Source organism: Toxotes jaculatrix, chromosome 11, assembly GCF_017976425.1.
Source record: "Toxotes jaculatrix isolate fToxJac2 chromosome 11, fToxJac2.pri, whole genome shotgun sequence".
In the NCBI taxonomy this organism is placed as follows: domain Eukaryota; kingdom Metazoa; phylum Chordata; class Actinopteri; family Toxotidae; genus Toxotes; species Toxotes jaculatrix.
Window position 1 is genome coordinate 14,345,562 of NC_054404.1, and position 14,670 is coordinate 14,360,231.

Below are 14,670 nucleotides of genomic sequence, written 5' to 3' on the forward strand. Positions count from 1 at the left end.
ATTTTAGACAGTTGTCACAAAAATTAAGTCAACCAGATTTTTCACATGCACATTTTGCAACACAGGCAAAATTAATTTGACACTGATATTTTGTTTTGAATTTTCAACAAATAAGGGCTTTACATCCAAATGTCAAAGTGTTAACAGCTACAAAACTGCACTGGTCCTCTGAAAAAGCAACATCATAATATAGTAAAAATAATACATTCTATATTGTCCAATGCAGAACATAGATTGTTTTCTTCGTGTTTCCCTTCATATTTGTTTTCTCTGAAAATACAAAGCAGATCAGCTATATACAAACTAACCGGCAAGATAGATTTTTTTGGACTTTTTCACACATTTGCAGTCTCTGTAAGCTTTGGAGGAGGCTGTTATATAGTGTGAAATGTCAAAGTGAGAAGAAGTTTTTGAATTATAGCAACATTCCATGTAAGTTCAGAGTACCGTTTGTGCTGTTCTTGTAACACTATAAAGGACAGAGCTTGTTTTATAACCTAACTGCCTCCCATGTGGCTTGGATGTAGCCTGAAGTTTAGCATGAGTTAAGGTCCTCTTAGAATGACTTCCTTTATACATTATATTATATCTTTTGCCATTAGAGCAACAGGAATTATGAAAATAATTTGCCTGGTCAGGCGGTTGGTCAGTCTATTCTGGTCAGGAGCAAAACAGCTCACCGACTGCTTTCCAGATTACCTTGATATTTGGAACAGAGATTAATGGTTCCAGTAAAATGAATTTGGTGACTCCATTACTTTTTTCTGGAGTTGATTTTCCTTCCTTTTCTTTCCTTAGATAGCCATGAAATTTACTGGAGTAATTTACTGGAGAAATCCAGGCTTCCCAGAGAATAACTCGTCAGTTTTTCTTTTTTCCTCATTTTTCTTCATTAACTTCCTTCTAGCTCAAAGCTCTGGCAAGTAAGGGAACTTTGCACACAAGATGTCAAGATTAAATGGCCTGACTAGATATTCATGGTCCCCAGAGGATTACTTATTATACCTTTGTGATCCCCTGACCTTTACATACAGTATAATCTATAATTTTATGTGTAATTTAATTGCCAAAAAATTTGGTGGAGTTATTCAAGCTCCCACAGAGATAAACCCTGCTCTGGTCCTAACCTGAAGATAAACTCTACATTTTTAAACTCACTACTGGTAATCACAGCTGGGGTAAACCAAAATTAAAATGACCAAAACTGCCAAAACCATTGATATATTGTTTCACAAATCTCATTTCATACATTTCATAAAAGAAATTTAAATAATCACTATTCTATTCAACTTAACAACATTTATTATGTTATGAGAACAATTTAAACTATTTACAGATGGACAACATCTATATTTAATTGAACATGCCTTCAGCATCCCCTGCCACCCACTTCGAGCAGACACAGCAGTTCCCTCTTCACATAAAAATTATTTTAACTTAATAAAAGGCTTCCCTTACTGACAGGCATTAAGGTTGATTTGAATGTAATCAAAACAGTTTGTTGCCATAAATCCTAGGATTGAATAACATTCAGGTTGATAGCCAGAGTATAAACTTTTATCCCTCCAAAACATTTACAGTACCTCCTGTAGTTTAAGGGGAAGTAGAACAAGAGTTAAGATTATAAAACATTAAGTACAATGAATGAAATTAGTTAGATACAGCCCCAGGCATGAAATGGAGTATGCACTTTAATATAATTTCCACAGTTCAGCTGTGGGCAAAGAGCTTTTGCCCCTTTGCCTTTCCTGAAATCTGTTCCGAGCCAACCGTGCTCCAAATCAAATTGATTGGTGTTTAATAAATATACAAGTGGGCACATTTTGAAAATGCAATTCTTAACTTCAATCCCCATATATTTCAAAGGGTTCAACATCACATTTAGCGATATTGAATGTAGCATTAGCAAGAAGTTCTGTAAGCCATGGTATGTGATGTTATATCATACTTTATGTGGAGCAGTTGATTTGCATGGGAATAGAATGTGATCAACACTTGGCCAAGCAGACTCTGGAATAGGCTTTTGAAGCCAGTACGTGCTGAACACAGCTTGGTTAAACATGTACTGCTTTCCATGGAGTAAAGGGAGTCACATTTATAGCAGATGCTTGGCTGCTATATATATAAATATCATATGACCTTAAGGATTAAAAGCCTGCATGGACACACACACACACTGTGACTACACACTGAACCTAAATGCTGAGAGTAAATATAATTAAACACACTTAAAAGTGCATTGATACACACTACCTTATATCTTGTTGGCAATATGTTGAAATTCTATCACTTTGAAAAGATTCACTGTGACAGCAAAATTAGCAATTTATAAAATTACATGACATATGGACATGTTGCATTTTAATTAGTAAAACCATTGTTATGGAATCCAAACATATTTTCTCGATGAAAAACTGGATGGATTTTATATAGTTTATGAGACACCTACAAAGCGAAAGTTAAGAGTCTAATTTGGCTACATTTGAAGTTCTGCCTCTCAAAGTCAGATTTTAGGTGACTACATTACATAAAAATTATTAATATATACTGTATTGATACCTATACTTTCTCTAAATTTAGACTAATTGATTCATTTTCACATATTTTTAAATTATTTGTGTGCTCAGTGCGCCTGACCATCATGTAGCAGTGACAGCAAAAATCAGATTTTGATCTGATTTCAAACCTTCCACTCAGAGGACATTGGTGTGGAGGGCTGTACTGAACTTGCATAATAATTCGTCATACAGTGGTTTGAGCAATGTTGTGCAAACAAACAGAGACATGGTAGGGTGCATTTAAAATACCTGTGACTCCAAGAGGACACTGGCAGCTGAACGAGTTGAGCTCATCAATGCAGGAGCCTCCATTTCGGCAGGGCTGGCTGAGACATTCGTTCACTTCAATCTCACAGTTATTTCCTGAGAAAGTAAGAACGGTGCACAACACGTTGACATATTGCTTCTGTGAATAAAATGTCACTTTAACTCACAATTTAAGTGAATAACTTCAAATAGCTTTCACTTACCAACAAATCCAGGTGCACAGAAGCAATTATAGCCATTCAGTGTGTCTTTACAAATACTCAGGACTCCACACGGCTGTTCCTCACAATCATCAATGTTTATCTCACAAAACTGGCCTGTTGAACCTGCAGAGAGAGCATATAACAGCAAAATAACAATTTGATCATGTAAGCGAAACATTTTGAATGAAATTATTCAGATGTGATAGTAAATGACTGAGGCAGGAAGTATGTGCAACATGTTTGCTAGGCTTCAAAAAGATAATCCATAGTTTAGTAATAAATAATGAATGTGAACATTTATAATTATTTTTCATAGTTACCTTAAATACTTATACTTACTAATTGCCCAGAATTACTGCAATAACATGTTCAATAACTAAAGTTAATTTTCTTTTTTAACTAATACTAATTATTGCCTTGGATATATTAGGTACTCCCTGTCATGTACAGTAAGAGTAAAATGCTATGTAACAACATTATATTCCTTTGATAATAAACTATTTCTTTGATTGCTTGCCAACAGAGGACTCCTGGATCCTAAGTGGGCAAACAGGCATCCCAAGCATCATCACTGCTTTGAAGTCAGCTCACAAACTGATGAACAGATCCCTGACTTACATGTGCTGTTGCTTAAGGCCAAAGAGATTAGACTCCCACAGAGAAGGAAGCTGAACAAGTGAAAGCATCAAACCAGGAGTGTGTCTGCTATGTACATGATTCATTTGAGGAATTTGCTCCATTTGAAACGAGCCCCTGCTGGATGGTGAACCTACCTGGTAAACAATCACACTTGAACCCTCTTGATAGTTCCACACACAGTGAGCCATGTTGACACAGGCCATCAACACAGTGGTTTATAGGTGTTTTGCAGTGCGGCCCAGTGTACCCATGTTGACACACACATCTATAAGTATTTGCCAGCTCTTCACAGAGGAGAGTCCCTTCAGGGTCGCAAGGATTTGACACGCATTGGTTCACAGATGAGGAGCAGTCATTGCCATGGTATCCTGTAAGAGGTGGGATCAAAGAAGTGATTGATGTGCCGTGCTGTGTACAGTATCCTCCTGCCTTCCCACGTCTGGCAGACATCATGGATTGTGATTTCACGTAACGCTGTCATTGCCAGTGTTTTTCCTCCCTGCTGATTTACATATTTTATCCAGCCAGAGCATAAACAGCTAAAACCAAGGAGAGATTTCAGCGTCAGTACACAACCTACAGGAGGAAAAAACTGTGGTGTGTGGCTTTTTTCACCAATTGTAACTAATTTGTGGATTTGTACATGTGCTTTCTAATGGTATTCTCACTTAGAGGTAAAAGCTGTTTTGGTGATCAACAACACTAATATGTTTTCACATGCATTAAGGGCTGAATTTACACGAGAGATTGATGTAGAATAAACCAAGACGAGCACATGACACACTGCGGTTATAGTGATTATATAGCTTAGTATTACCACACCATTCCATCCAGATGGAATTGCTGTAGCAATTACTAAAGTGCCAAACTTGATTCATATATCAGACTGAGCTTATCAAATTAATTACCAATCTGCTGTATAAATGTTTGTTTAATACCTGGATGGCAAATACAATGCATTTCTCCAGCTAAGCTGCGCGAGCAGGTTCCTCCATTTTTGCAGAAGTCAACCTCTGACTCACACACAGAGACCAATATGGAGCAATTCTTCCCTGAAAGGTAAATCAAGATTGTTAATTGAGCTTGTTTGTGTTGAGATCAACACAAAGTAAGAAAAAAGATCTCACCACTAAACATAATGACACATCTCAATAACCTGTCACACAAAGGAGACTGACTGCAGAGAGCAACAATCATTAACGTGATGAACTAGCATGACATGGTGTGTGTGTCTGTGTGTGTGTGTGTGTGAGTTCAGTATTGGAGCCAGTGGGGGTGATACTACAGTACTTTCAGTATCTATCATGGTTTCGTCACAGCCAAAGGCACGTACAGTTTATTTAGTCTAATTTTCAATCTGCTTATAGTGTCACGGCGCAAAAAAATATGAATAAACTGATGAGGTTGCATGAAGGTTGCATGCACACCACACTAAAGTATAAGAATGGAGACAAAGTGAACATGTATTAGTAATATACAGCTTGGCATTTTGTCAACTTGAATTATATATGTCCCTCTGCCATCCTCATAAAAGATATACAGCACTTTTTTTAGATTTCCTTTAACCAATATATCATCTCTAGATAATTACTTTGTCCTATATTCAGTTTCTACAGTAGGAGAAAGAAAGCTATCTTTATTCTCAATCAGCCACAGTCATCCTGAAATTGGTGAATGAGCTCTTACATTAGACAACGGGACCACTCTGATGGTTATCACTGCTGAAGAGTCATCAATCTGCACTATATTCATTAAAACCTAAACTATGAAAATGATGACATAGATAACTCACCAGCAAAGCCCGAAGGACAGATGCACTCATAGTCTGCAACCAGGTCAATACAAGTGGAATTATTGGCGCAATATCCGTGGACACATTCATCATAGTTGATTTCACAGTTCAACCCCCCAAACCCTGGTATGAAGGAAAAGAAAAAAAGCATAAATCTCATCAGAGATGGTGTGTGAATGTCAGTAAACACCAGACTTGAAAAGATACTAATTAGTATCAAATTACACCCAAAAGCAATGCATTGCTGTCATGAAATTTTACTATTAGGACTTTTCACTGGAAGCTCATCACAAGTAAACAAGTGCATACGGTGGAGAGTAGGCAGCGCCACAGTCTGTATTCAAGGTAATAAATTATATTTTTTCACATTGTGTGTCTGCATGATTAACACGTTTTTTTTTTTTTTTTTGTGCTGATTAACTCTTAGTTATATCAGCACATTTGATATTTTAAAAATAAAAGGTTCAAGTCATGAGGTAAAAGTGAGCGCTGCCAATTTCTGACATTTTAGTTCCCCATAAATATATTCCACCGCATGGTCACGCTACAAAATGACTATCATTAGCACTGTCACACACTGCAGTTACAGGAGGCCCATGACTAATGCTTGGCTATCAGCACCATCGGTGCAGGTCAAATTCTCATCATTTCTCAAACTGACCATGGAACCAATTTCCACCTCTCTCCATGTCATAAAATTTGACAATTATCCTGACTTCATTAAAAATGCATAACAGGCTTCACCCGCAATCAAGGTTTAATCAGAGGTATGTCTGACAGGTAAGATGTCAACTGGACCAAGAAATTATTGGAAAAATAGCTGAGAATTATTCCTTCTTACTCAAACGATGCAAGTGACAATTTCTGGTGGAATGATTTTATGTGATCGGAGAAATTTAGAGCAAATATATTTGTTAACCTTACAGGTACTGAGGTTCACGCCAGGAAACCTGAGAAAATGGGTAACTGAAAATCACGAATAAAGGTAGCAATCAACATTTTGTGCTCAAAAACAACTTTAGAGTATCCCAGGCAAACACTACACTACAACATCTGAGCTCACAAATTAGTTCCTGCTCTTTAACTGAAGTTGTGCTAATCACCAATAAAACCATCTGGTTTGGATGAATTTCTGCCAACTCTCTGCCCTTTATAGCACATGGCTGTACAGATATTAAGATATTAAAAGATTTTTTGCTGTCATCATATCGAGGACATTGATTTGGGCGAAGAAGTTAAAGACCGAGAATCTCCAGCTGCACCAGAACTGTTTAATCCCTGTACATCCCCCAGTTACATGAAGGTAGTTATCTACTTTATTGTTCAGGACAGAGAGTCCACAGATAAGAAACAGTCTGTACTGAATGTAATGTGTAAGAAGCTGTCTCATCATCTGGAGAGTAATAATTTATTAATATTGCATGTGATGTTTTTTGATTGTCTGGAGAAGTATTTTTTTTTAGCAGGGGAAAGGAGTCTGGGGAATGATGTTTCAAATCCATTTTGTGCATTAATGAGTTCTTGAGTAGATAATGTTGAAGGAATTGGTTTGAGGAAGATCAAATTTCTGTTGTAATTGTTAAGATGATTAAAAACATAGTCGGTTATTATAAAGATTTGAGAGACAAGATATTCTTTTTCAATTCCAAAGAATAAAAAAGGTGGCTTTGTTGCTATTGTAAAAATAGGGTTGTAAGAATGGATAAAGAACAAACTCATAATTAGGAAACAGGCCCCTATTTCTCTTTATTTTATTTTTTTTATTCTTTAGAGCATTTAAGAAATGGACTGGAGTCACTGAAACAAAGTGGGCTGATGATTTTTACACTATGTACTGGTCCCATCAGAGAAATGAAAATTGGTGTTAATGCTCGATTAACTGCAGTGGGAGATGTGGATAAGTTTATATATATTATTAAGTTTATATGGGATTTATATACCTTGTTAGTGCAAGTGAAATCTGTATGATTCTGAATTTTGAAGACATATAATTGCATTCATATGCATTTTTACACAAACACACACACACACATACACGCACACACACACACACACACACACATTTATTTATCTATATATTTTTTTTTCTAAGATGGGTTTTTCCTGTTTGGTTGCTGAACATCAGCATCAAATGGAAGAAGGTACTTGTTTGTTGATTTGAGCTGTAGCTGGAGTGGAAACAGCTCCATGTTTTTCATCTCCGTTTGCCCATTTATCCACAGGAATACGAAAAACACCAACCACACAACAACAGAAGGGAGAAAAATAAATGAGCGTAAAAGTGTTTCTGAATGGCTTTTCCATTTAAACCACAGTCGTGACTCCAGGGCGGAAACCAGTTGGTTGCACACTTAAAAACCAACAGAGATCTGAATTAACCACATAATGTTATCATTCCAACTTACTGGGGGATCTAGAGTAATTGTATTTCAACTTACCCTCTGAGCAGAAGCACTGATACAGGTCGATGCCATCCACACAAATACCACCGTTCTGGCACGGCTTTGACTCACACTCATTGAGATTTACTTCACAAAATGATCCTCCAAACCCTGCAGTACATGTAAAAAAAAAACAAAAAAAAAACAACACTGTTACTGGAAACTTTTAGCCTGGTTTCATTCCTCAACCAATTAGGATCAGCGTGACTTTGTTTTCACAAACAAAAGCTGGTTTTCAAAGCTTGTATTGATTCAGAGAGCTTGCTGGGCACATGCAGACTCAGCTCACTGGATCATTTAATCATGTTTAATAAGAGCCAGTCATTGCCCTTCTGATTTATTACATTAAACAAGCCAAATCCAGTGATTTTTAAGATCAAAGTCAATCTACACACAAAGGGAACCACATGAAACAAATAACAAGCATCAGTGCACACGTGTAAATGCTCTCACACCACACACACACACACACCACACTAGCCATTAAAGAGAAGAAACATGTCAGTGTTTAAGCCACACTATTGCCGGTGCTACTCACACTAAATGTGGTTTAACTTCACACTTAAACACCATACACATTTGTTATGTGTGTGCAATGTGAACATGTTGCACAGTCAGCCAAGGACCAAGCACAGTGTAAGGGTCCTGAGATGGTCTTCACAATTAGGGATGTGGACAATGACTATAAAAAGAACAGTCGTGGAAAATGTCTCACTGCCGAATAAGCAGGTTTCTTCCAAAATAAAACTGTAGTGTTATACAAAAACAAGAAAAAAAAAACAACAACGAAACAACAACAACAACTGCTGCACTGCAGAAACCTGCTAGATAACAACAACTCTCTCATGCCAAGACGAGCGGCTTTTGATGAAACAACAGCTTTTGGAGCTCAAATAAATTTATGGCAAAAAAATAAGTCTTGCACTGCAAAGCTGTTCCTTTGAAATAAATGCTAATGTAAAACAAAAAGATACTGATGTCAAAAAATGTTTTGGGGGTTGTAAAGACACAATTATTGCCTTGCAAAACCTGCTCTTCAAGAAAGTTTAATCACTTACAAACCTAGGAAGAATATCCCCAGCAACTTTCATAACAAGCCAGTGCTATTTTATTTTAGATACGTACAAATCATGCAAAATCATACTTTATAAATCCACCATTTTGACCTGATACAGCATTCTCAGTTCAGAACTTGATTAAGTTTAAGTACTAAATACTGGGTCAAAAAGCTGACAGCGTGGGATAAACAGTATGGTGAGAGAGGGTATGAGTAGCATGTTTTGCAACACATTAGGCTGGCAAGCATTAGATAATATGGATGCCAAGACTGCCGACCTGAAACATCCAGACAAGACAGCATCTCACAGTTTGCCCTTGAGAAGTGATCTGGGGAGAGCAGTTCGCCGCAGGTTGCTTCCATTTACATAAGAAATCACTCACAATCCTTCTCTTTGACATCTGGTGAGCATAAGTACAACAGGAGTAATGAAGTTACGGTTATTGATTGGGTTACATGAACTTCTATGCAATAGCCATTCATTTGAAAACAGATAGCTGAGCTGGTGTGGAATAGTGTCCACTGAATTACCACGGATTTGGCAGGCAGAATGTTTTTACGTCAGGTTTCACTGACTGCATCCAGGAATGAGCTGCACTACAGGGTCCTGTGTATGTACTCATGGAGCTATACAGGCACCCTGTCACGTACTGCACATACAGCCTCGACTTGTAAGACTGAAGCCTGGTTAGCCGTGGCAAGCCACAGAGCATCTTACAGGTCAAGACCCTCTCACTTGCTCCTGTCACTGCTGACAGCTACTGCTGTGATAACACGGTCGTCCTCATGGAGAGGAATCAGAAAGACTTGACTGACAAATTAATCTGCATACATGGGCATGATCAGATGGCTATGAAGTTGTAAAAAAACAGTACAGTATGCCCCAGTGTTGGGACTATTTATTTTTTTTTGATACATGGTCTAGTGAGAGGATTATATTTCACAGCAAAAAGCACACGAGACAGTCTCTTGTGCAATCTTGGTCTACTAAAAGGAAAAGTTGATTTACTTTTGGATTTACAGACAGCTAAATGTTTCCTGAAGTACAGTAAGTTCAGTAACTTTGTGTGAGACGGTGAACCAGCAAAGGTCTTACTCACCTCTTTCACAAGTGCAAGAGACGTTCTGTCCATCCTTGGTCTCAGTGCATATTAATGTATGTTCACTGCAGATTCCAAATGAGCAAAGGTCAATATCCACAGAGCAGTCTTTTCCCTTGAATCCTGAAAGCAAAATTGAGTTAACAACGCAAAAAGGAAAAATAAATAAATAAGTAAACCAGTAAAACCTTATGGATAGAAGCAATTAGAACTGAAATCATAAAGTAGCACTAAGACACATTACGCAACACATATTTATGCGGCAGTATGTTTTATTAGTTAAAGACACCTTTTCTTTGGCGGATTAATGGGAGTATTGATTCTTCCCCATGCAATCTACCTGCTATGCAGTATGCTAATTGACTGAATCATTGACAGCGACCTGACCCTACCAAACTGATCTATATCACATTTATCTGCCACACCAAATGCACGTCTGCATGTCACTGATAGATACCCATGTCAATATCTATTGTTGTAAATAAAGCACAGGCAGATGGTGTGACTGATACAAATGTTTGTACAAATAAAGATGACTTAAAGGGAGAATCCAGAAATAGATTAGCGTGCATCACATGTGTGCAGCCATTAGAGACTGAGTTTATCAAGTCACAGAATATTTGAGCTTTTAACAGCAAAATCGTCTCAATTTCATATTCATGCTAATGAAAAAACTCTTTAAACCAGAGGCCTCTGAACAGGTCAGTGTCTGCAAAGCAGGTCTCACTCACTGGCAAAAATATTTCAAACGTCACTTACTAATGCATATTCCTTTTATCAAGATATGAACATACACACAGGAAAGCATTTATATAAGATTATGTAGCACATTTAGCTGTAAGCAGTCTCCATTGTCTTTACAATGTAACCTGTATCCATAGCACACTCTAAAAGGTAATATCTATGCTTACTTAATTTACATTTGTTTACCTTACTTAAGTCTCACTATCCTGTCGATTTAACTCAAGGAATGTGAGTAACATGCTCGCTTAGCCTGAGAGAGGCATAAAACTAAGTTCTCTTGTGTAAACTGGACTTGAAACTTTTTGTGAAGGCTTTAGTTCAGCAGTGCACATGCGCAGTAAAGCATAGCGGGAAGATTCCAGAAACTTTTTGAAACTGATCGTTGGAAGAAGCAGACCTCCTCTCAAGGTGAGTCATTACACTTCAATATCGTCGTGTGTCATCTATGATTTTAATTTTTACACATTATTGTAACAAGCCAGTTTTGCATGTAGAAGGTGATAAGACTATTTGCAGACTAATGTTAACGTTAACATAGGCCTAAACTAAGACTTCGATAAGTTGTTTTTGACAGCGTTTAGTGTTTATGTCTGTAAATGACTGCAAATAATTTATTAGCGTCATAATTGACAAAGAGTAGTATCATGGGGTTAGGTGCCTCCTTGTGGGGAACTTTCGTAACAGTTTAATATAACGTTCACTTTCCCTCCTCCACCGTCATTTCGCAAGGTTTCTCCTGCACGGTAGGACACACAGAGACACATTAGCTATTTTACTTGTAGCCTGTAAGCATGTATACTGTAAGCAGAAAATAGTGTTTCACCTTGTTTCTGCTTCGATTTGTTTCTGTAACTTTGTTTTGTGTCAGGAAAGTCTTGAGTATAAGAAAAGCGAGAAGTTAACCGAATGCTAACTCAGACCTGTTTTTCAAGCTAGCACCCTTTGGAAGCGGGATGATGGGCTAATTATAGACATGCAATGAGAGTTTGGCATATCTGTGTGCATCATGTTATTTACACTGGGTATGTGTGAAACTGTCGCGTAGTTTTTCTCTGCCGTTTTCACGGTGCTTATGGTACTCTCGATGCTCTCGATGCTAATGGCGTTTATGGTGCTTTCACGATGCTAGTCTTCATTTCATTCGGTCAGGTAGAGGCAGCATTCACTTTAAGTGGAGTCGTGCTGTAGGACAGTTTACAAGGAGACACTAAGACAGTGTTATGGATCGGGAGTAACCAAGCTGCGGGAAGACTGATAAAATGCAGGTCCGAAGTTGGTGTAAACTTCGTCGCCGCGTAAGCTATAATACCTGTATGCTGTAATACGATTACATGTGATTTTATTAGTAGCCTGTAGTATGACTATGCCCCGAGAATAGGTTATTTGTAGCACATGGCTAATAACCAAACGCTTTCACTCTGTTGCTATTGGGTCTATATGGGGTCTCTTGCTTCACCAAAGCTAATCATGGTACGTGTTTGGAGCTGCCATTCTGCGGCTGTACAGTCAGACTGCTGTGGGGGGGATAGAGGGCGGAGTTGTCATAACGTTTCCAGAAGCGTGAATGAATGATTGAGATTAAACAGTTAAGTGACAGTACCTATGACGAGATCGATACGAGTCCTAATTAAAAATGACATAGAATAAATTGAAATGTAAACAACATTAACAAAAAAGCCTTGAAAAAAATAAAATAAAATACAGATTATCTTGTTGAGACATTAAACTAATTTTCAAGAGAGACGTGAAGCTTTAGAAATGATTTCTGCATATAGAAATAAAACTTTTTATGTAAGTTTAGGTTACGTTTTTAATACAATTAACTTTTTTTTGTTTTGTCAGATGCTTAACCAATTTTGTGAATGTTCTGTACATATTATAAAGCATAGTAATTGTAAATTCTTGATACCATAGTATTGATGATATTTGAAGTTGAAAAACCAAAACAGACTAGGTCAGGTGTGAGTGCACTTGGTTTAAAGTAGGATCTAGTGTAAGCACAACCTCCTCCTCTTGTCATATCTATGCATTTAAAGCCATGTTTGTGACTGTTTTTTTTTTTTTTTTTTTGCAGATTGAAGACAGACAATCAACACTGATGCAGTGGACGTGTAAGTTTTGCAACTTCACCTGTGAAAAGCGAGGGCAGCTTCTTAAACATTATAGACTTAAACATGGTTTGTGGTTACCTACATTTTTTATTATTACCTAATTGTATTGTGTTAAATATATGGGGTATTTTTTGTTTTAATCAACCAACACTAACTTGTTAGTTAGTCACTAAGTTTAGAAAATAAAAGCCCAAGTTTAAATACTCACTATTAGTGGAGCAGAGATGTAATAGTAATATATTGTTGCAATGTATTGTTATTTTGACATTTTGTGGATTTGTGACATATTGCCCCAAGTAAGGCTAAGTAAGTTTCAATACAAGAGGGTTTACAACTTTTTTACAAATTGGAGTCAAATGTTACGCTACAGTGCCTTCCTGTTACAGTTCAAAGCATACTGATGCTTTATTTAGCCTGAAAGTCGACTAGAGCTTCCTTGTGGTAAGGCTAAAAGTATGATTTATTTGAATTATAGAATTTTATTTGTTTCACTGGCATTGGCCTTTTGTGAAGAGGCTTGTTATAATAGATTTTTGTTTAAAATAAACAGAGCCTTGTGAACTTATCATCCTTTGTTGTGCTTACTTTATTCATATAAGGCAATCGGTTTCCTAGATTCTACTAAGTAAACAGTACTGTTCATGTAGGTTGGACTAACTTGATATAGCTAAGTAAATAACAAGTTAATGTTACTTGCTGTTTCTAAGTTGAAACAACCTAACCAAACTAAGTTAAAATTACTTCACAAAATTAAGTACATACAACAAATCTTAAGTACACAGAACAAGAATATGTAAAGTAACCAAACTTAAAACTATTAGTTATAGTTACTTACCTTTTTCAAGGCAATCGGTTTCCTATATTTTTTTTAGTAAAGTCAACTTGTCAGATTTTAGAGTGCAGAGTACTTTACATCAACACATCTATCTAGGTGTTTGATGACCTTCCAACTACCCTTTTCCCATCATATTATATATTGCCTTGACTAGTTAATGGACAGCTATTGCCTCCAACAGAGTGTTTCAGAAGTGTTTAATAACCAATTGTGCATGCAATTCACTCTGAGGTTAATGTTGCATGAAGGAATGTCACATTTACAGTGTCACCATCTCCAAATGGGACTCCCTGCTCTGTCTGACAGCTACAAGAGGCTCAGCCCCAACTCTAACTGCAAAAAGAAAGGTAGAAAGTGAAAGCCATTGTTTTCCATTTTATCTTGCAAAGTGCATAGTACCAAGACATGCTATGACATGTTTTGCTGAATACATTACAGTCATTTACTCATGTACTCATGTTCAGTGGTTAATGATAACAGCCATGGGTCATAACCGTTCGTTGGCACAGAGAACTGCTGTTCGTCAGCATATTTAATCATCTCTCATCAACAACGTTCTGGTTGCTTCACTGAGCTGAAAAAGTGAAAATCATGTTCTCGGCTAGAAATCGCCAAATTCAGTTGTCACTTCTTAGTCAGTTTGATAAATCAAATTAGAGTTATGCTTATGTACGATTAAGAAACCTGGATTTAGTTTGTGTAGTTCATTACCTCCACCAGAGAGGTTGTGCTATTTGTTAGCTAGCAGCGTAAATACTGAACAGAATTCAATGAAACATGGTGACAAGTCAGGTGAAGGGTCTTTGCCATATTTATGTTACATATATTATACGGAGGAGCCACTGAGAAAGCTCTATCAAAACATTTTACTAGGCTTAAATAAAATGTCATTCTTGCTGAATATGTTCTGCAGTTTGAACCTG

General features: G+C 37.1%; 1 protein-coding gene across 1 annotated transcript in view; it reads right to left on the reverse strand.

Moving 5' to 3' along the window:
- eys (eyes shut homolog) overlaps positions 1–14,670 on the reverse strand; it is a 142,327-nt gene that overhangs the window by 100,714 nt on the left and 26,943 nt on the right. The window contains exons 12-18 of the mRNA XM_041049698.1: positions 10,058–10,180; positions 7,898–8,011; positions 5,460–5,582; positions 4,606–4,719; positions 3,802–4,035; positions 3,029–3,151; positions 2,808–2,921 (exon numbers count right to left, since the gene is read on the reverse strand). Of these exons, the coding sequence (XP_040905632.1) occupies positions 2,808–2,921; positions 3,029–3,151; positions 3,802–4,035; positions 4,606–4,719; positions 5,460–5,582; positions 7,898–8,011; positions 10,058–10,180 (945 nt within the window). The remainder of the gene's footprint in view (positions 1–2,807; positions 2,922–3,028; positions 3,152–3,801; positions 4,036–4,605; positions 4,720–5,459; positions 5,583–7,897; positions 8,012–10,057; positions 10,181–14,670) is intronic.